Source organism: Symphalangus syndactylus, chromosome 11 (assembly GCF_028878055.3).
Source record: "Symphalangus syndactylus isolate Jambi chromosome 11, NHGRI_mSymSyn1-v2.1_pri, whole genome shotgun sequence".
Lineage (NCBI taxonomy): Eukaryota > Metazoa > Chordata > Mammalia > Primates > Hylobatidae > Symphalangus > Symphalangus syndactylus.
In genome coordinates, this window is record NC_072433.2 from 45,716,775 (window position 1) to 45,740,415 (window position 23,641).

General features: G+C 38.7%; 1 protein-coding gene across 1 annotated transcript; it reads right to left on the bottom strand.

The window, feature by feature from the left end:
• Window positions 1–290: 290 nt before the first annotated feature.
• LOC129493050 (vacuolar protein sorting-associated protein 35-like) lies at window positions 291–23,641 on the bottom strand. Its single transcript, XM_055298709.2, is given in 13 exon segments — window positions 291–2,883; window positions 3,965–4,108; window positions 4,486–4,725; window positions 5,226–5,405; window positions 11,152–11,274; window positions 14,217–14,375; window positions 14,780–14,984; window positions 16,822–16,970; window positions 17,072–17,168; window positions 19,082–19,191; window positions 19,814–19,897; window positions 21,740–21,953; window positions 23,460–23,641. Coding segments are annotated over 13 exon segments (1,986 nt in total). The 5' UTR covers window positions 23,561–23,641; the 3' UTR covers window positions 291–2,703.

Sequence of the window (23,641 nt, forward strand, 5' to 3'; positions counted from 1 at the left end):
CTGGACTCTAAGAATCACTGGTTTCCTGGGTGGAGACAGGAAAGGGAGGGTAGGAAAGTCTACACGGCAGGCATCTCTCATCCAGTCACAGCATCTTCCTAGATGTGTCCTCCTGAGCTATCCCCTAGTCTTGGAATTTAATGCCATTCAGCACCAAGCTTGCCCTGGTTCAGCGTTTCCATCCACCTGTGAAGGATTCCCCACCACACCCCAATTAAGGACAGGTACTTTTTTGTAAGATACAATAAAAATTACTAAAAAAGGAGAACAGGGAATAGCAGACACACAAAACACAAAGCCAAATGTTTATTACATCCAATAGACATAAAATTACTCTGTCAAATTGCTATAAAAGGTTTTAAATGCTAAGTCAATTTCTAAGTATCTATTTCACTACAGACAGCCAAGAGTATAACTTGCTTCAGCCCATGGTTCTATCTGAGTAGCCTGGGACTGCAGGCCAAAGCACTGGCCTCAGAAGACTAAATCAACTATTGGACTTGACGTTCCACGAGAATTCATACAACCCTCTGGAGAACTTCCCCATCTCCAATCCCTCAAAGCTCTTCTTCACTGCTCTCCTGGGCATACCCTTACCATCTTCTGTAACTACGGGTCTGTCTTCACAGCAGAATAACGTTCTTGAAGCTAGGGACTATGATCTTCTTCACCTTTAGATTCAGTGCCTAACTATATCTGGTACCCAGTTTTTGTTCAACAAAAAAAATCTGTAACTTAAGGATACTAGCAGTGCTTTTGTTTCACTTTTATTTACTTTTGTTGGTTTATTATTTTTAAAATTGGGTTTACCTCAACCCAGAAAATAAGAGATAATTTACACACTGTACTGACATTATTTTACTTGCAAACCAACCTCTTCGATTCAAGTATTCTCGACTCATGTCTTTTCTACTATTCCCGTTGTATTTCACAAAACATGTAAATAATATGGACATGTCAAGCCATAATCAGGTTTATACGGGGTAAACTAACACCTGCAAAGAACAGAAAGGGTTTGCTGGACTATGACATAGCACAGAATGGCTTAACATTTGATACATTTTAGTGGTACTAATTTTATAACTTTGGGAAACATCTGTTCATGTAAAGCCCAGCAAGGGCTAGTCATCAAGTGCTAGCAATGGGAGGGCAGATGGTGAGGGGTTAAGTGATGTAGTCATTTGAAAATGTCTATAAATTCTCCCTTCAAGAGGTGGAGCTTAATTCTCCTTACCCTTGAATATAGGCTAGACTTAGTGACTCCCCACTTACAGAATAAGGCAAAAATGAGCATGTCACTTCCACGGGGAGGCCACTGAAAGGCACTGTGGTTTCCTTCTTGCTTTCATACTCAGGGGAAAGCCAGCCACCATGCTGTGAGGAACTCTATGGAAGGGCCGTCAAGGAGAGGAACTGAGGCCTCTGCCTAACAGCCAAGTCAGTGAGCAGAAAAGTCAGCCCCAGCAGTCAAAGCATCAGATGACTGCAGCCCCAACCAGTACCTTGCTTGCAACCTTATACCACACTCTTCGCCAGAGCCACCAGCTAAGCTGCTCCCAAATTCCTGATCCAGAGACCTGTGAGATAAATATTTGCTGTTTTAAGACACTAAGTTTTGGGATGGTTTATTATATAGTAGGTAACTAGTATCGGTGGTGAGCCTTTGGGAGGTTTATGTGAATTTAACATGCCTTGGGAAAAGCAGGGTAAAGTTGAGGAAAGAAAACGGGTATAAATGACTAAAAAGAGTAGATGCTGCCTTGCTCAACAAGTGCTTAAAACTAGAGTTAAGTGAGCTCTGTGAATATATGAGAATGACTATTAAACTCTATAGCCATTCTACTAGTTCTTTTTATCAATTAAAGATAGTATGAAAGGGGAAAAAAGCTCCAAAATTGTTAATAGCATCTTTATTGTTTCACTGGTGCAAAAAAAAAAAATCATAATTGTGATGCATTTCCTGCTAAATTTACAATGAAGGTGATACATAAATTATATAGATCACAAATTTTCTTTTATACTATTTTAAACCCAATTATATTGATAAATATGTCCAGAGGACAACGTAGGTTCTTAATGGATGGCTGAGTCCAAATATGCAAAATATAGCTTCTGGTTTTGACCATGGTGCTTTAAAATTCTCAAACATGCATTAATATATTCTAGTTTTAGGGAAAATCTTACACATGGCCTTATCTTGCAATTTAGGGAAAAGCCCAAGATGAATTTCACATACACTATTCCTTTCTTCTAAATTAATCTCAAATTGGACTAGAAAACAAGAGAGACAGACACTTTTGGGTTAGTACTCCCCAGGAATGAAGAAAATACACAATGAACAATGAAGCAAACAAACAAACAAAAAAAAAAAGAAGGAGAGCTTCATTAGTAGCCAAGATAAGTGCTTGTGGGTTTTTTTGTGGGTTTTTTTTTTTTTTTTTTTTAAAGATCACAGGAATTTTAAATAGCAGATCAGTCATGCTACTTGGGGTGATCAGAAAGACTTGAACACTTACCAAGTGAATAATTTTATTAAGGTCCTGAAGGTGAGTGTCCGGAGGTGCTGGGTAAAACACATCACAGGTAAGAAACGGGAAACCTACCTCAGCATTTCTGAAAGGCACAATCTATGGAAGGGAAACCTAGCGTAATAAAACCCTCACTGGATGTACATGGAAAGGAGTATGGTGAGCTGTTTCCTTTTTAAAGGATGAGACCTTCATAAATTGGCCCCTCAGATTCTGGTGATTCCCGCCGCAAGCGCAAATGCTCCAGTGTGTTATGAAAATGTTTGTTAATCTGCTCTGTTTCTTCACTGGATTCAAGATTCGGGAGGTCTTCTCGAATCTTTTGGATAAGCTGGTTTAAAACCTGAATTGTTACCTACAAAAGAATATGTACAAATTCATGATCAAGCATGTACTACAAAAAATGAAAGGCAATTTAATAAAACTGTTTTGAGGAGTTTCTGTTACGCTCATCAATTCCCTGAGTAATTATGAAAAAAGAAAGATGGGGATACAATTCCTAGTTTGAACAATTACTGACTATCAAAAAAAAAAAAAAAAAAAAAAAAACACAAAAAACCCTTTCATACAAGCAAAATTGGCCCGGCGCAGTGGCTCATCCCTGTACTCCCAGCACTTTAGGAGGCTGAGGTGGGCAGATCACTTGAAGTCAGGAGTTTTGAGACCAGCCTGGCCAACATGGTGGAACCCCACCTCTACTAAAAATACAAAAATTAGCTGGGCGTGGTGCCGGGCGCCTATAATACCAGCTATTCAGGAGGCTGAGGCATGAGACTTGCTTGAACCTGGGAGGCAGAAGTTGCAAAGAGCTGAGATTGTGCCACTGCACTCCAGCCTGGGTGACAGAGCCAGACTCAGTCAAAAAAAGAAAAACAAGCAAAATTTTATTTAACTTACGAATCTTGACCAAAACTGTATTGCTAAAAGGATACTGCGTTTAGGAATTCTTATTATTATTATTTTTGAGACGGAGTTTCACTCTTGTTGCCCAGGCAGGAGTGCAATGGCACAGTCTTGGCTCACTGCAGCCTCCACCTCCCAGGTTCAAGCGATTCTCCTGCCTCAGGCTTCCAAGTAGCTGGGATTTACAGGCGCCTGCCACCACGCCTGGCTAATTTTTGTATTTTTAGTAGAGATGGGGTTTCACCATGTTGGCCAGGCTGGTTTCAAACTCCTGACCTCAGGTGATCTGCCTGCCTTGGCCTCCCAAAGTGCTGGGATTACAGGCTTGAGCCACCACGCCCAGCCTACGAATTATCTTAAACTAGAACATTATGACAAATTAGCCTATTATTTGACATCTGTAAATTATTTTATATTTTTTAAATGAACAGTGATTAAAGTATCAGAATGATAAACTTTTGTACATATCAAATCTCCTAAGAGTAGGAAGGGAAAATATTAGTTTATTAACAACACTTTACTAATTCACTTACCGCATCATTTTCCTTTTCATAAAAATAGATATATCTGTTCAGAATTTCTATAAAAAGCTGCACTTGTAGAGAGGGGTCCATGCACTGATTTGCTATTTTTAGAGCTTTCTTTAGGCACTCCATTACCCTCTTGCCTCCGTGAAGCTAAAATAAAAGGGCAGGGGGACAGTGAAGAGATTAATGAAACATCCCGTTTTCATACAAAGAAACACAACACTACCGTGCTCTTTCATGTTTTAAAGGGACACAACAAATTTAAATCCTTTTCATTCTCCTCCTTGTTTTGAAGTTTACAGCTGTATTTTTTTAAAAACAGGTAGCGGTTCGAACTTGCTATGTTACAATATCCTCAAAGCAGAGGCTTCACTACAGGATGAGACTCTCTTTTTTAACAAAACAAAGCAATTTTGTTCATCAGATTTCCAAGCACCCCAAATGTTTCACCTCCAGAACACAAGGCCATGACAACTGATCCCTGTTATCGATCCTGTCTGCTATCATGCAGTCAGGAATGACCTTACCTCCTCTCCATTTTTGTCCGTGTTTCTGCCAGACCAGAAGAGATGTGCACAGGTGCTCACAGCTCGGCCCTGATCAGGTTTCTTTAGAAGTTTGGATGCAGCAAGGGCACACTGAGTCCTCAGAGGTTCGTGATTCTCTTCACTGAAGCACTTCATCCTTTCAAAAGTGCCAATGATCAAGGTGATGGCAGCTAGCTGTGCTTTGGAATCACTGATTTCATCTTCATACAGAGAAAATGCCTAGTGAACACAAAGCAGAAAGGACTTTCAAGGACCAACCATCCTCTAGTTGAGCATTTTCCAAAGTACTTGTCACCAAACCTCCATCTTGTGAGACTTCTGCAGCCTTCATATCAGAACATGCTGCACCCTCTCCTGAGAGCCACGGGACACAGCTGAGATGGAAAAAAAGCTAAAAAGTTGCAATAAAGAAACTTCTTTCAACTTTGTTTAACCCAGGGTTCCCAAACTGAATTTTGGGAATTGAGTGCATTTCCCAAATTTCATGTTCCATGAAACACTTTTACCATGACCCACTTGGAAATCTTAGATTTCATCAGCAAATGATCAACACCAGTCAATTACGACAATAATATTAATAGGTTCCATAATGGTGGGAAGGTGGTAGTCACATATTCAGTAAAAGAAGAGCAAATTCATGTGCATTACCACCATGCCTGCAAACAAGCAACTGAACCCAGCAGAGCTGACCTGACAACGCAGAAAAAACAGATAATCACCTGGGACATGAATTCATATGTGACTGTTTCATGATTTTCAAAACCAATTTCCCCAGCAGCTAGTGCTCCTTGAAGAAAAAGTCTTAAGGGCAATTCTGCCAGCTCTGCTTTGATCAAAGCACTGATAGTCTGGTGGGCAAATGAAAAAATCTTCTGGCATTTCTTTTCCCGTTTGTCATCCTAAAACAAGAAAAAACATTTTAAGTTACCTTAAGTTCAAAATTAACTTGTTCCAGGATATCCATTTTATTTAAAACTTTTAATAGAACAAAATAGTGAACGCGGTAAGTTGAGTACACAGTTTTCCTGTCATTTTCCTTCTGTTTCAGTTATAGGGCAAACAAGTAAATCAAGCAGGATGTCTTCTCAAAACATCATTTGAGGTTAAATTGCCTTTGCAATGTTAATGTATTTGGTATTTGTTTTTCCTTTTTGAGACGGAGTTTTGCTCTTGTTGCCCAGGCTGGAGTGCAGTGGCGCAATCTTGGCTCATTGCAATCTCCATCTCCTGGATTCAAGTGATTCTCCTGCCTCAGCCTCCCGAGTAGCTGGGATTACAGGTGCCTGCCACCGCACCCAGCTAATTTTGTATTTTTAGTAGGGGTGGGGTTTCACCAAGTTGGCCAGGCTGGTAACTCCTGACCTCAAGCGATCCGCCCGCCTCAGCCTCCCAAAGTGCTGGGATCACAGACGTGAGCCACCGCACCCAACCTGTTTTTTCTTTCCTTTTTTTTTTTTATAAGCTCTGTTATCCAGCTGGAGTGCAGTGGTGTGATCACAGCTCATTGCAGCCTCGAACTCCTGGGTTCAAGTGATGCTCCCACCTCAGACTCCCGAATAGCTAGGACTATAGGCTCTCATCACCACACCTGGCTAATTTTTATTTTTATTTTTTGGAGAGACAGGGTCTCATTCTGTTGCCCAGGCTGATCTTGAACTACTGGCCCCGAGCAAACCTCCCGCCTCAGCCTCCCAAAGTGTTGGGATTACAGGCATGAGCCATCACACCTGGCTGATAAAATTGTTTTTTCTGATTTGTAAGTTACATTCCCAAATTGGAGAAAATTAGAAAAATACACAAAATCATCCACACATCATCCCTAAATCTACCACCCAGGGATAATCACTGGTAACATTCGGATGCTAAATGTTTCTTTTTTTGTATGTAAATGTAATGTAACTGGCATTTTTGTGTGTGGTTTTCTTTTTTCTCTTTGGCGCGATCTCGGCTCACTGCCACCTCTGCCTCCTGGGTTCAAGCCATTCTTCTGCCTCAGCCTCCTCAGTAGCTGGGATTACAAGCGTGCCACCACGCCCTGCTAATTTGTGTATTTTTAGTAGAGAAGGGGTTTCACCTTATTGGCCAGGCTAGTCTTGAACTGCTGACCTCAAGTGATCCACCCATCTCAGCCTCCCAAAGTGCTAGGATTACTGGCATGAGCCACTGCATCTAGCCCTTATTTTCTTGAGAGTTAAAACAAAATTGATTCACACTTCAAGTAATTTGTATCTAATTTTTCTTTTTTTTTTTTTTTGAGAAGAAGTTTCCCTCTTGTTGCCCAGGCTGGAGTGCAATGGCATGATCTCAGCTCGCCACAAACTCCACCTCCCAGGTTCAAGTGATTCTCCTGCCTCAGCCTACCGAATAGCTGGGATTACAGGCATGCGCCACCACACCCAGCTAATTTTGTATTTTTGGTAGAGACGGGGTTTCTCCATATTGGTCAGGCTGTTCTCAAACTCCAGACCTCAGGTGATCCGCCTGCCTCAGCCTCCCAAAGTGCTAGGATTACAGGCATGAGCCACTGCACCCAGCTCTAATTTTTCTTTCACTTATGTTGTCCTAACAATTTTCCCGATACTAATTCGAAATCATTTTAATGACTAGAAAATATTATGGAGACTGGCTATGGCATAATTTATTTAACTATTCCCTTTTAGAAATAATCTCTAATATTACAATGAATGTTCTATATACACTAAGCTTTATTGAGACTCTGATTATTCCCTTAGTTTAAATTCTTGGAATTCTACTTGGAAGTAAAATTATTGGATATTTTAACACCCTACTTACATACTGCCAACTTCCTAGAAGTATTATAGTAATTCACACTGCCAACATTAGATGAGAATGAATTTTCATCACACCATCACCATTGCTGAACCTTATTTTTCATTTCTCTTTGCCAATTTGATTTCTTAAAAGGTTAGCTGTTGTAATTACAAGCGAGGTTAAGTATTTTATCATGATTGACTACCCAAATTTCTTCTTGTTAAAGCAATCAGTTCTCTTCATTTTTAAAAGATGGCGACAGGCTGGGCATGGTGGCTCATGCCTGTAATCCCAACACTCAGGGAGGCCAAGGAGGCAGGAGGATTGCTTGAGTCCAAGAGTTTCAGACCACCATAGGCAACATGGTGAGACTCTGTCTCTACAAAAAATTAAAAATTAGCCAGTGTGGTGGCACATGCTTGTAGTCCCAGCTACTCAGGAGGCTGAAATGGAAGGATCGCTTGAGCCTAAGAGTTCGAAGCTGCAGTGAGCCTTAATCACACCACTGTATCCCAGTCTGGGCGACAAAGACCTTGACTCAAAAAAAAAAAAAAGTGACAGTGGCAGTCATAGACCTTGGCACAGTGCATGACAACACAGTAAGAAATGCTAGTAAATAAGTAAAGGCTAGTTACTTTTATTTATTTGCCCTAAATCGTTTTGATCCCCATGATTTTTTTATCTTATAACTGAAAGTTTGTATTCTTTGGCAACTACTGTTCTAGTCTTTGCTTACACAAGTTCAACCATTTTTTAGTGACTAGGTCTCCCTCTGTTACCCAGGCCGGAGCGCAAAAGCACAATCATAACTCACTGCAGCCTCCAACTCCTAGGCTCAACCTGTCCTCCTGCCCTAGCCTCTTTTTTTGGGGACGGAGTCTCACTTTGTCGCCCAGGCTGGAGTGCAGTGGCCCAATCTCGGCTTACTGCAACCTCTGCCTCCCGGGTTCAAGTGATTCTCCTGCCTTGGCTTCCTGAGTAGCTGGGATTACAGGCATGTGCCCTCATGCCTGGCTAATTTTTGTATTTTTAGTAGAGACGGGGTTTCACCATGTTGGCCATGCTGGTCTCAAACTCCTGATCTCAGATGATCTGCCCACCTTGGCCTCCCAAAGTGCTAGGATCACAGGTGTGAGCCACCACACCTGACCCTGCCCTAGCCTCTTGAGTAGGTAGGACTACAGGCATGTACCACCACACTTGGCTAATTTTTTAATTTTTTTTTAGACGGGTTTCACTCTTGTTGCCCAGGCTGATGCGCAATGGCATGATCTCAGCTCACTGCAACCTCTGCATCCCAGGTTCAAGTGATTCTCCTGCCTCAACCTCCTGAGTAGCTGGGACTACAGGCATGCGCCACCACGCCCAGCTAATTTTGTATTTTCAGTAGAGACGGGTTTCTCCATGTTGGTCAGGCTGTTCTCGAACTCCCGACCTCAGGTGAATCGCCTGCCTCGGCCTCCCAAAGTGCTGGGATTACAGGCGTGAGCCACCACACCCGGCCTTTTTATTTTTTAATAGAGATTGGGTCTTGCTATGTTACCCAGGCTGGATGAATTCAACTTAAAAAACAATTCTACATATAAATGAAGTGATACAGTATTTGCCTTTCTGTGTTTGGCTTATTTCACTTAGAATAATGTCCTCCAGATTAACCCCTGTTGTCATAAATGGCAAGATTTTCTTCATTTCTATAGCTGAGTATTATTCTACTATGTAGAGAATATGTGTGTACATACATACATATACACACATATATACGTATATACAGACACATATATACACAATTTCTTTACTCATCTATCGACAGACACTAAGGTTGTTTCCATATCTCAGCCATTGTGAATAATGCTGCGATAAACATGGGAGTGAAGGTATCTCTCTGAGATACTGATTTCCTTTCCTTTGAATACATAACTAGATGTGGGACTGCAGGGTCACATGGTAGTTCTAGTTTCAGTTTTTTGAGGAACCTCCATACTGTTTTCCATAATGGCTATACTAATTTATATTCCCACCAACAATAAACAGCGTTCCCATTTCTCTACATCCCTGCCAACACTTGATTTTCTGTTTTTTTGGTAACAGTTATTCTGACAGACGTGAGGTGACATCTCATAGTGGTTTTGATTTACATTTTCCTGATAAATGATGTTGAACATCTGTTCATATACCAGTTGGCCACCTGTATGTCTTCTTTGGAAAAATGTCTATTCAGATCCTTTGCTCATTTTTAAATCAAGTTATTCATTTGCTTGCTATTGAGTTGCGTTCCATATATATTTTAGATATTGGCCACTTTTCAGATGTATAGTTTGCAAATATTCTCCCCCATTCCATTGCCTGTCCCTTCACTCTGCTGCTTGTTTCCTTTTTAGTTTATTAAACTTATTTTTGCTTATTTTTTGCTTATTTTAAACTTATTTTTGCTTATTTTAAACTTATTTTAAACTTACTTTTTGCTTATTTTAAACTTATTTTTTGCTTATTTTTAAACTTATTTTTCCTTTGGTTGTGTAGGTTTTTGGTTTCATATCCAAAAAATCATTGACCAATGACAAGGAGGTTTTTCCCTATGTTTTCTTCTGGGAGCTTTATGGTTTCAGGTCTTTAATCCATTTTGAGTTCATTATTATATATGGTATAAGAGTCCAATTCCATTCTTCTGCACATGGATATCCAACTTTCCCAATACTATTTCTTGAAGAGACCATTTTTTTCCCCTTTGTGTATTCTTGGTGTACTTATGAAAGATTAGTTTATTGCATATGTGTGGGTTTATTTCTAGACTCTCTATTCTGTTCCATTGGTCTATGTGTCTGTTTTTATGCCGGTACCATATTACCATACTGTATTAATTACTATGGCTTTGTAATGTAGGCTGGTTGCTATTTTTATTGTTATATTCACAAATTCCTATCCATAAATGCTGGTAAAGAGTGAATGATAAGCTGGCCTAATAAAAATTGGCCAAAAGCTGCTGTTTCATGCTGGTAGGTCTACTGCATACATCTTTTTTCTCTATTATGAGAAAATCAAGTCTGTACTGAGGCCGGGTGCAGTGGTTCACACCTACAATCCTAGCACTTTGAGAGACTGAGGCAGGAGGATCACTTGAGGCCACAAGTTCGAGACCAGCTGGTCAACGTGGCAAGACCCTGTCTCTACTAAAAATACAAAAATTAGCTGGACATGGTGGTGCACACCTGTAATCCCGGCTACTTAGGAGGCTGACACACAAGAATCGCTTGAACCCAGGAGTTGGAGGTTGCAGTGAGCCAAGACTGAGCCACTGTACTCCAGCATGGGTAACAGAATGAGACCCTATCGCAAAACAAACAAACAAACAAAATTAAGTTACTGAGGTTGTTCCTTAACATTAACCTGACTGTCCAACTTTCAGGTACATGAGCTTGAGGCATTTTCTTCAAAACTACACCATGAAGACTCAAGCCATGGTTCCATTTTGAGGAAGAAAAAAGCTCATAAAAAGCTGCCCACAACTCATGATATTATTCAATGATATGCCTTTAGAGAGAAATGACTGCAATGCTAGGCCCTCTCCTTAGGTTTTAAAGCTAACCTGAATTAGAACTTAGGAAAGAGTTTCCGCATAAATTCACACTGCTTTAATCTTGCATTTCTAAGTGCTTTTTATGTGATCCCTCAGTTAGTATGTGATCCACCAACATCACCGTCAGGAACGCTTAACACAGGATAAGTAACAAATAGAGAGTTGGCGAAAATGGGATTTTATTATACCACTGTCTATTTTTGTATGTTTGAAATTTTTTATAATATAAAACAAACACACACACACTCAGAGTGATGAAAACGGAAAAAAAGTACCTAAATTCTTAAAAGTAAACTCACCACTTTAGAATTCTCTTTATATCAAAAAGCCAGCTGGTAAGCTGCAAATACCAAAGGCGGCAGTGTGAAGCGAATCCGCTGATTTCCACCAGCTCCAAAATGTTTTCGTGCTGTGTTCAAAATCTGACCCAAAAGCATTAAAGAAAAAAAAATTTCCAAACTATGATTAATCATTTGTGAAATAAATGTGGGCTCTAATAATCATTGCTAACATTTTGTGAATATATACAATGTACCATACCTTATGGTAGGCAATTTACATATTTCTTATCTCCTCAAGTTGTCACAACAACCCAGAGACAGATACAATTCCATTTCACAAATGGGGAAGACTGAGTTTCAGAGAGGTTGTATAACCTGCCCAAGGTAGTGAGTTAGAAGCAAAGATATATTTAAATATATTTTCATACACACATGTGCAAAGTATGCTGCACTGATAAAGAATGTAGGCTATGGCCAGGTGTGGTGACTCATGTCTGTAATCCCAGCACTTTGGGAGGCCGAAGGTGGACAGATCAGTTGAGGTCAGGAGTTCAAGACCAGCCTGGCCAACATAGGGAAACCCCGTCTCTACTAAAAATACAAAAATTAGCTGGGCGTGGTGGCGCACAACTGTAATCTCAGCTACGGAGGAGGCTGAGGCAGGAGAATTGCTTGAATCCAGGAGATGGAGGTTGCAGTAAGCTGGGATCACACCACTGCACTCCAGCCTGGGTGACAGAACAAGATTCCATCACAGAAAAGAAAAAAGAAGAAAAGAGAAAAAAAAAAGGCTGTGAAGATACTCAAGAGACTCACATTTAAAAGCAGATGCTAATACTTATTAAATGTGTGGCCTTGGGCAAATTATTTACCTTCTCTTAGCCACAAGTTTCTATAAACTCCTAGGGTTGTTGGGAAGATCAAGTGACACATGTGAAGTCTCACCACTACTTAGCACAAGGCAAATGCTCAGTAATATTAACTATTATTATGATACAGAACAACTATACACATATTACTGGTACATCATATCTCCTCATTCAAAAAAATATTAAGACCATTTAAGTCAAGGAAAATGCTAACATACTTTAAAAGAGCTACTTGTGAAATATTCCATGAATTCTGTGTTTTTCTTGGGTTTTTTTTTCTGAAATGGCACAACATAGAGCCAATTCAGAAAAATTACAAGAAAAACACAGAGTTTATAAAATATTTTTAGTATACGTGACACAATGGCAATTCAGGTTTTGTGAAATTCCTGATATGGTAGATGAATAAGAGAATGCATTTCCCCTAGGGGCAGCCAGAGCTAATGACCCTATCATTAAAGATCTCCATACATGGGAATAACCAATCAGCCACATGCAGAAGGCATACTTTTTTTTGAGACAGAGTTTCACTCTTGTTGCCCAGGCTGGAGTGCAACAGCGTGATATCCACTTACTGCAACCTCCACCTCCCGGGTTCAAGTGAATCATCTCCTGCCTCCCAAGCAGCTGGGATTACAGGTGCCCACCACCATGCCCAGCTAATTTTTTGTATTTTTAGTAGAGATGGGGTTTCACTGTGTTGGCCATGCTAGTCTTGAACTCCTGAACTCAGGTGATCCATCCACCTCAGCCTCCCAAAGTGTTAGGATTATAGATGCGAGCCACCATGCCCAGCCGGAAGGCATAGTTTCTAACTACTACATTTGGTATGCAATAGAAAATGAAAACACACAGACACACACAATCTCACATAGAAACATAAGAGAATCAGTTAAAATACTCAGTCACTCTGTACAGATCATATAGCTCACAAAGCACAACACCACAGTCCTGGAATGTTTGTCACTCAACCAAGACAAAGACCATCACATTATCAACAGAAGTCAGCCTCTTATTTCACACTGATTATGAAGAAGTACAGGAGTGTCAACTACAATGAAGAAAGTCAACAGAAAGAGATGAGACAGTCAGGACGTCCTCAAGCAAATGTCTTTTTCATCATAGCAGCCTAACAGCCTTATGCATCCAAGAATGGTTAAACTACTTTGCCCAAACAATAAATTAAGCAGTCAACCATGCTAACCCTTCACTAAAATAAACTACCTATCTATTATCAGTCACTGATACCCCTACTCAGGCAACATGTTTTATCCATTTCACAAAGATTCCCTGTGGACTAATAATAAAGAGAGAACCTCATGTGATTGTTCTTTATCAGAAAAAAAAGTTAAGAAAAAGGCAAAATGAATTTTTTTTTTTTTTTTTTTTGAGACGGAGTCTTGCTCTGTCGCCCAGGCTGGAATGCAGTGGCGCGATCTCGGCTCACTGCAACCTCCGCCTCCCGGGTTCACGCCATTCTCCTGCCTCAGCCTCTCCAAGTAGCTGGGACTACAGGCGCCCGCCACCGCGCCCAGCTATTTTTTTGTATATTTAGTAGAGATGGGGTTTCACCATGGTCTCGATCTCCTGACCTCGTGATCCGCCCACCTCGGCCTCCCAAAGTGCTGGGATTACAAGCGTGAGCCACTGCACCCAGCCGGCAAAATGAATTTTTAAATCTTTCATCAAAAAACAAAAACATTTTCAATATGACAAATATAATTTATACTTGAGAATTTGGAAAAGTAAAATTAAATATAAGAATTGTATTTCTTATAAAGTTTATTATAAGCAATACATAGTTCAGAAAAATATGAACATGGAATAATTATGGGCACTCAAGTAAAAGAAGACAGACTTTTTTGTAATTCTCAGATAGTCTTCAAAAGAAATCAGAGCAACTGAATTGTTACTCACATGCTCCAGAAGTTTACAAACAATTATGTGTTTATACATAAAGTAAAGGCCCATGGATGCCATGAATCTTTTTTTTTTTTTTGAGATGGAGTCTCGCTCTGTTGTCCAGGCTGGAGTGCAGTGGCACAATCTCGGCTCACTGCAACCTCCGCCTCCCAGGTTTAAGTGAATCTTTAATTCAGTTGCAATTCCTTCAAAACCATCTAAGACCAGAAAGTGAATTAAACCATTTTCAGCACTTGAACATGTGATTTCACTAGGAGCTGATACGGGGATATACTAAGGGTAAACTCATACCAAGTACTGCTGGTCAAGGTCCTCAGAGCGCAGCAGATGAATGAAGCGACCCACAAGGCTCTGCTCATCAGCAAAATCTTCTGGATCAGGGTCTTCTACAGGTTGATCTGGCTGATCTTGAATCAACATGGATACCAAATTCATTATGGAATCCACCTGTAACATGCAAGGCACAAGAAACCCACTGACATGAAACCACTGGCATATAAAGGCACTGTCAAAAGTGTTTCGAGTTATAAAATTAAAATACAGTATCAACAAGACATTCCTTTTTTTGGTGAGAAAGTCGATACACATGTATGTCATACACACATATACAGACAAAAGTCTGGAAAGATATGCACAAAATGTTAATTAATAGTAGTTATTCTCTATCTGGTGGAATTATAAATCTTTTATAATTCCTTATACATCTTCAATTTTTAATTTATATAACGAATAAGTTACTTCTAAATTTTATTTAGTATTGAATTACCCTCCCCTCCCATCTCAGGTATCTAGGTCCAAAGTCTAAAAGTGTAACACTATTTCCCTAAAATAGCACGTAGGTATTCTCTTATCTGATCTTGAGAGACAATTTCTGTGTTATAATCCAGAACATTACTAAGCACATAACAACTCATGCCCTTTCTGGACTCGTAGTCAAAGTATTCAAAGAGTGGGTGAAAATGTTTTAATTTCAAGACTGTTAAAATATTGTTGTAAGTGTCAACTGGTATATTCAGAAGTCTGGTGAGTTCCTTTGAAACTGCACTGCTGGTAGCAATACTACAAAAAGAAAAACAGAAGTCCTAATGAATAAAATTAACTTTCTATACACAAATAGCACTTGTTCCATAAGAATTTGAAATTTTTCATTACACATTAAAGGAAATGGGTCAAGTGAATCACACCACCACAGAAGACTATAACAACCTCCTTTCAAGAGGATAAAAATGCTTATCTAAACACAAATATATATTCATCTATTATTTTTCTGTTGATACAAAACTAGATACAGTTTCCAACTCATGAACAGATGGTATAGCTAGAGTTAAGATGACTGTCTAGAATTCGATGACATTTCTAAGGGAAGTATTTTAAGTGGTAGTTTGGTTCCCAGGGGGCAGCCAACAAGTATTGTATATTCATGATGAAAATAAGTAGGAAAGAAACTCCATGCAAAACCAGGAATTCGACACAATAGAAAAATACATAAACTATTTCTTCTGCATCGGATGTTGGTGATTAAGGAAAAGCAGGCTGACTGACTTTTAGGTAGTCGTTAGTAAAATAATTCTGTAGATATTGAGTCATATTGGGGCATTTATTACAACCTCTTTAGAGGTTGTTATTTCCAATTATTTTGTCTATTTTTACTTTAAAATTTACTTGAGGAGAAAGACATAGATACATCATTTAATTTTTTTGATTTAAATTTTTTTATCTTTAATTTTATTTTTTACTAGAGACGAGGTCTCGCTATGTTGCCCAGGCTGTTCTCAAACTCCTGGACTCAAGTGATTCTCCCACCTCAGCCTCCTGAATAGCTGGGATTACAGGTGCAAGCCACTACACCTGGTACATCATTTAATTTTCTCTCACACTTATCATTCCATATCTGGACTTGTTTTCAGTTCGCACACACACACAAAACCAAAAATGACCAAAAGAAAAAGGGTAACACAAAGGGAGGAAAAAAAGAAATTTTCTTGATGCAGGTAAACCACTGGAAGAGAGATAGAAAGGAGGAAGATTACATGAGGTAAAATTCTGAAGAATATGTCGGTGGGAGGCAGGCCTGGCTTGACCCAAGTTGAGAGCAGTGGGGAATGGGGCAGGAAGGGAACTGCTGGGGAAGGTAACAGGATCAGAGCTGCCCATAGTGGCCACTAGAGGACGCCATAGGTCTAGGACAGAACAGCTGAGGAGGCTTCAAGTTGGAAATAGTACTGTTGATATTTCCTTTAAATCAAAGCTCAAAATAGAAAAGATATTTAAACCAATTTAATTCTGCACCTTAAATATACATAGCCCCTCATTTTTCACCATGTGCTCATTCGTAGGAAAACACTACTTATGGAAATAAATACTGCCTGACAAAGTTTCCTTACCAGTTTAAGAACAAACTCATTCACATGCAAGCTTGTCCAACCAGAAGCCCACAGGCCGCATGCAGCCCAGGATGGCCTTGAATGCGGCCCAACACAAATTCGTAAACTTTCTTAAAACATTATGAGTGTTTTGGGATTTTTTTTTTTTTTTAAGCTCATCAGCTATCGTTAGTGTTAGTGTATTTTATGTGTGGCCCAAGGAAATGCTTCTTCCAATGTGGCCCAGGGAAGCCAAAAGACTGGATGCCCCTAATACACAGCAAGGGATCCAAATTGGAGACACTGGTCCCTGAAGACTGCCTACGGTCCATAGGTACCACACTTTCATTAATATAAAAAAAAACAAATAATTGGTCACTACTTTCTGCCCCTAATAGTGCTAAGGATGACAATCTTAATGCATGATTAAAACAAGACAAATGCCAGCAGTTCAAAAAACAATTGAGAAAGAAAAGCAAATCTAGGACAGAAATATCTTTATGAGGATTTTTACAAAAATGTAACTGACTTACTGTTCAAGGTTGAGCTTATTGAATATCTCCACTGTTGTTTCTAGAACTTTATCAACATAGTCCACACGATCAGGGTAACATTTCATGGCAAGATTAATGAGAGAGACTTGTAAAGATACAACATCCTCTGAAGGCATGTCTTGTCTAGACTGGAATGTTTAGAAAACCACACAATTTATTTTAAACAATTGTAAAAGGAAGGCAGAGAAGTTTCAAAATTTTCAGAACTTAGGAGAAATGCTACACAAACCTGTATCACTGTAGCCACCTGCTGTGAAAATATATCGAAAAGTTTAATATCTGCTGGGATTCCAGGTCCATCTTCACGGTGAGCAAATAAAGCTAATCTAAAAAAAGAAAGAAAGAAAACCCTTTATTTTAAAAGATATAGGGTTTGGGTAGTGAGATCATGGATGACATCTTATTCTTTATTGCTTTTCTATATTTTGTATGAGCCCAAAAGGTTTTTTTTTTTTTTTTTTTTTTTTGAGACAGAGTCTCGCTCTGTCGCCAGGGCTGGAGTGCAGTCACACACTCTCCACTCAATGAAACCTCCACCTGTTGGGCTCAGGCCATCCTCCTTCCACCTCAGCCTCCTGAGTAGCTGGGGCTAACAGCATGTGCCACCATACCCAGCTAATTTTTGTGTTTTCTGTAGTGATGGGGTTTCACCATGTTGCCCAGGGTGGTACTGACCTGGACTCAAGCAAGCCTCCCTCCTTGGCCTCCGAAAGTGCTAGGATTACAGATGTGAGCCACTGCACCCGGCCTCCTCAATTCATTTTTAACTAAACACTTTTGCCAATGAAACCTTTTTCATCAGCATTCTTATCTCATACCATATTAAGTAGATTTTCAACAAGATAATTCTCTCAAACTCTTTGAAGCATAATTAAGTAGATATGGACAGAAATGCATTAAAGTGACAAATGTATTCAACAACCATGATTTAAATAAATAACCTTTAAAAAATAGAAGTACATAGACTATTTTAAGATACTGCATTTTTACTAAAGCTTGAAATACAGCTAAGTCTAAAATTCATAAAATTAACTTTTATTTCCCACATCTTACTCAAAATAATATGTTTCATTATCATTATCTGTTTGTCAGAGTCACAACTACATCCACATTTTGCTATGCCCAGAAGCATCACTACTGACAGAGATGTGTAAGTGACATTACAGGCAACTCAGGAAAATCCAGTTAGTAGCTTCCTTTAAGAGTGGGCCCCATAAGTATGGAATTTTTGTTGCCCAGGATTGAGCCGATAATTTGGAAAAATTCGTTATCTAAATTCTCAAGACTTTAAAACTAATAACTTAGTTTTTTAAAAAACATACAAAAGGTATCTGCAGAAATAAATCTTCTCTTAGGTTTCTGGTTTCATGACAATGCTTACAAGTGTAAGACAGATATTATGTACTACTACACAACATGGCTGCAAAAAAGTCACCGATTGGCCAAGCGCAGTGGCTCATGTCTGTAATCCCAGCACTTTGGGAAGCCGAGGCAGGCGGATCATTTGAGCTCAGGAGTTTGAGACCAGCCTAGCCAACATGGAAAAACACTGTCTCTACTAAAAATACAAAAATTAGCTGGGCATGGTGGTGCATGTCTGTAATCCCAGCTACTCCGGAGGCTGAGACACTAGAATCACTTGAACCTAGGAGTCGGAGGTTGCAGTGAGCCGAGATGGTGCCACTGCACTCTAGCTTGGGTGACAAGAGTGAGGCTCTGTCTCAAAAAGAAAAAAAAAAAAATCTAAGAAAATAAAAAAGTGGATGTACTAAACATATTTGATACTTAAAATTTTTTCTTTAAGAAAATGTGATGATAGAGTGATTACTTAAACATTTTCAATCATCTGTATCTTACGGCTACTCTAAATCAAATGAGTTCCCACTGCAAGATACTTACATCATGGTAAAAAAACAAATTTTGTTCCTCAATATGATCTTTGGATTTGTACAATTTAAAAAAATAAGTCTGTAAAATGTCTTTAAATGTCAATTAAACACACAGAATAAAGATATTCATTATCTTCATGTCTCCTGCATATTTAAGTTAAGCCTCTTTCATGTCTAACCTAGGCAAGTACCTAGTACTCATACTCACAAAGCTAAATTATTTATAGTATAATTAAATTAAGACCATTGGTATGATAAAGATGTAACAGAAACAAATAATTCAAAAAAAATGTTTAAAATTCATTATTCCCAAGTCAGAGCATTTATCCTCCAGTGTTGGAAGGTCTTACCTATCAATTAAAGCAATGATTATGCTTTTCACGTTTACATTCTGGTGTAACTCAGCACAGGCCCGAAGAAAAGGATTCAAAGTCTGGAGGTGAAATTCATCAGTGAAAACCTGAAAATCAAATGATCAATACAAATAAAAGTATTTCACATAATATTCTGGACTCACATATGGTAAAGTTCACATTTGTGGGGAAAAAAACACTGTATTCTTATACAACTAAATTCAAACACATTACTTTTGAACCTCTCTACTAAACATAAGCTCAGACAGAAATATTCCAATAAACAAAGTGCACCTACAATTAAACTAAACTATAGAGACCTGGAATACTCAGATTACTCATTCCTACATTTTGGAGGAAAATAAACCACATCGATACAAAGACCAAGGTATAAGTTAGAAACAGAAAATTCCTATTTTTAAATTATTTTTAGAAGAAGCAAGATTACATGAAAAAAAAGGAAACACTAAAAAAATTTTTTAATTTTTTATAGAAATGGCATCTTGCTATGTTGCCCAGGCTGGTTTTGAACTCCTGGCCTCAAGAGATCCTCCCACCTTGAACTCCCAAAGTGCTGAGATTACAGGTGTGAGTCACCACACCCCACAAGGAAAATTCTTTATTTAGGAAAGCTTATTTCTTATTCCATCAAAATTTTTTCAAAACAATTAAATTTAATGAAAGATAAAATAGGTCATTTAAAAAAATGAAATAAATGTTCCCACCTACCTGAATAATACACTCCATGAGATATTCTTGAGCCAAAGCATCTCTACAGTTTACAACTTGCTCCAATATGCCAGTCAAAACAACCTGAAAGAGAAAAAAACACACATAAGGGTTAAAATCTGTTTTCGAAATCTTAAGCTATTCCTCTAGTAACACATTTGAACTACTAACTTGAAAATCGTATTTGAGATTTTTCTCAACAAGACTTCACCACTTCTAAACTTTAAAAGCTTTTTTCTTTTTGAGACAAGGTCTTGTTCTGTTGCCCAGGCTGGAGTGCAGTGGCACAATCTCCACTCAATGCAACATTCACCTCCTAGGCTCAAGCCATCCTCCCACCTCAAGCCTCCTGAGTGCTGGGACTACAGGTACGTTCCACCATGCCCAGCTAATTTTGGTAATTTTTGTAGAGATGGGGTCTCCCTATGTTGCCCAGGCCTGTCTCAAACTCTTGGACTCAAGTGATCCATCTGCCTTGCCCTCTCAAAAGTGAGCTTTTTTCTTCAGGGCTTGTGCTTGTATATCCTCAGAAATCTTTGTCTAATCCTAGGTCAAAAAGATTTCCTCTGTGTTTTCTTCTAATAGTATTAGGTTCTGTATTTAGGTCTCTGATAGATTTTTGTGTTTTTTCTATTGGTATGAGGGATGGGTCAAGGTTCAGGTTTTTCGTTTGTTTGCATATAAACATCCAATTGTTCCAGAATCACTTGCTGAAAAGGTTGCCTTTGTACTTTTATCAAAAATAACTAATCATAAATATCTGGGTCTATTATGGATTGTCTAGTCAGAGATCGGTAAACTGAGCTGCTGCTTGTTTTTACAAATAAAGTTTTTCCGGAACACAGCCGTGTCCATTCACTTCCATATTGTCTGTGGCTGCTTTTGCACCGTATCTGCAGTGTTAGTAGTTGTAGACTGGGGTGTTCAACCTTTTGGCTTGAAGAATAATTAGAAGAAGAATTGTCTTGGGCCACACATAAAATACACTAATAATAGCTGCTGAGCTTTAAAAAAAAAAAAGCAAAAAATCTCATGTTTTAAAGTTTAAAAACTTATGTTGGGCCACATTCAAAGCTGTCCTGAGCCACAGGTTGGACAAGCTTATTGTACAGTATATGTCTTACAAAGCCAAAAAACATTTATTATCTGGTCCCTCACAGGTAAAGTTTGCCATTCCCTGTTTTATTCCCCTCCATTGATTTGTGTGTCTGTCCTTTTCACCAATACCACACAGGCTCTCACTGTGGCTTTAAAGTAAATCATGAATTCGGGTTGTTTGGGTCTTTCAACTTGTTCTTCCTTTTCAAATTTGTTGCAGCTGTTCCAAGTTCTTTGTTTCTTTACATAAACTTTAGAATCAGCTTCTTAATTTCTACAAAAGTCTGCTGGGATTTTGACTGAGATTACATTGGAGCTATAGATCATTTTTTTTAAAAAATGCTATCTTGGCTGGGCGCGGTGGCTCACGCTTGTAATCCCAGCACTTTGGGAGGCCGAGGCGGGCGGATCACGAGGTCAGGAGATCGAGACCACAGTGAAACCCCATCTCTACTAAAAGTACAAAAAAATTAGCCGGGCGTGGTGACGGGCGCCTATAGTCCCAGCTACTCGGAGAGGCTGAGGCAGGAGAATAGCGTGAACCCGGGAGGCAGAGCTTGCAGTGAGCCGAGATTGCCAGCCTGGGCGACAGAGCGAGACTCTGTCTCAAAAAAAAAAAAAAAAAAAAAAAAATGCTATCTTGACAATATTAAATCTTCCAGTCCACAAACATTGCATATATATCTTTCTGTTTATTTAAGTCTTCTTCAGTAAAAGCCATTTTAAGATTTTTTCAATGTAATATTATATAACAAAAATATTCTGATTTTAAAAATCAGATTTCAGTCTATCTCAGAACATAAGAAGAGGTAACAAAAATATATAAACCTGTTTGTAACGTTCCACATTTACACCTTCCAACTGACTGAGGCGCACCAAATTTGTTCCCACTAAAATTCTCAGTTCTTGTCTTTCTCGTTCTCTTTTTTCTCTATCTCGGCTATGTCCCTGATGCTGCATTCGCACCCAGAGCTTGTTCATTTCTGCAAAGTTGAGCAGTACAAAATCCATGGAATCACTGATATCTCCAGTTGTTTCTTCGCTGCAAAGAAACAGAAAAGCCTTTACACAGTATTTACAGGACCAACTTACTGCTATCCCTCTCCTTTGTGCATTTCCTACTTATCTCTGTAGTACACCAGTGCTTTATAAAAAATCACTTTCAATTTCATTGGCTTAGTGTTAAATTTCAAAGGGAACAGAATCTAGGGAAAAAGGTACCTGGAGAGGACAGTATAAATTTAAAGGGCAAATTACTTTCCCCAACTCCTTATCCTGGGCCAAGTGGACTTGCTCTTATGGCAACTTCCTTAATTCAAAAAGGCTAGAAGGGTGGGCATGGTGGCTCATGTCTGTCATCCCAATGCTTTGGGAGGCCAAGGCAGGAAGATCGCCTTAGGCCGGGAGTTTAAAACTGGCCTGGGCAACATAGTGAGACCCCATCCCTACAAACCAAAAACAAAAACAAAAGGCTAAAAAATTAACACTTAGGGTGTATTGCTAACTACATCATTTTACTGTTGAATATTTTGTTTCTAATTGGAATGTAAGCTTTGTGAGGGAAGAGACCATGGATTTCCTGCTTTATTTTTCTACATCTCCTAGGATGGAGACCTCAGTAGCTTTCAAAAATTTTTATTGATTGCCTAATTAAATGCTCAAAATGGACAGTCAAAATGTAATAAAGCAAATAACTTTATCAGTTTCTCTACATTGTTAAATTTTTTATCTTTTCTGTACTGTTTAAAAAAGAAATTGATGCAGATATATTAAAAAACATTGAATTGTACACCTTAGAAATAAATGAAAATATTAAAAAGAAAAAACCAAAATCTGTTGGGGCAAACTGAAAAAAGATTAAAAATTAAAGAAAGAAAATAAATGAATAAACTTTATAAAAAGGAATGAAGTTCTTTAATCTGGGGACCTGTCATGTGAACAGCTCACCCCACTGAAGACCACAGTTGGCTGCCCACCTGCCCCTGCTGTGGGATAAAAGTACAGTAGACTTCGATTCTAGAATACTGATTACACAAGAGACAGGAGTGGCTCTGAATAGCTTTTATTTTTTCTTTTCTGGAGTTAATAGCTAACTTGTAACAGATAGTTAAACTCACTTATATTCCAAGGTAACTAGCAGTCTATAAATTATAAAAACTGATAGACATTAAAGGAAAAATTATGAAATCCAGCTGGCTCACACTTTATTATTTCATTACGAATTCAATTTCCAAATATAACCCCCTTTAAAAAGTTGTATTTTCAAAGAATATTTAATGTAGTGGAAAAATGCTCAATTACATTAAATTAAAAAAGCAGGTCCTAATAATCCAAAGATAAAATTTGCATAAGAGTACATTTTAGATCATACCACATATACTGAGGAGTTCTATATGACAAAGGAAATCTATATACAAATGTTGCCTAAATGGCTGACTGGGTGGAAGAATTATTGATACTTACTATATTTCTGTACATGTTTCCACACTTTTATACATTCTGCAATGAAAGAAATATTGCAACAAAATCAAGAAAGAAAATCACTTACTCTGTTGGCTCTCCTTCATCAGGTAAGATATTTCTGGTACACTGAAGAAGGTAATTTCGAAGAAACAGACCCCTCAAGGGATGCTGCACACCAGGGCACATTTCTACCAAATCTTTCAAAATGTCCTTCCTGGACTGAGGAAATGACTTGACATATACAACTCCAACTGTGATCAAAAGGTA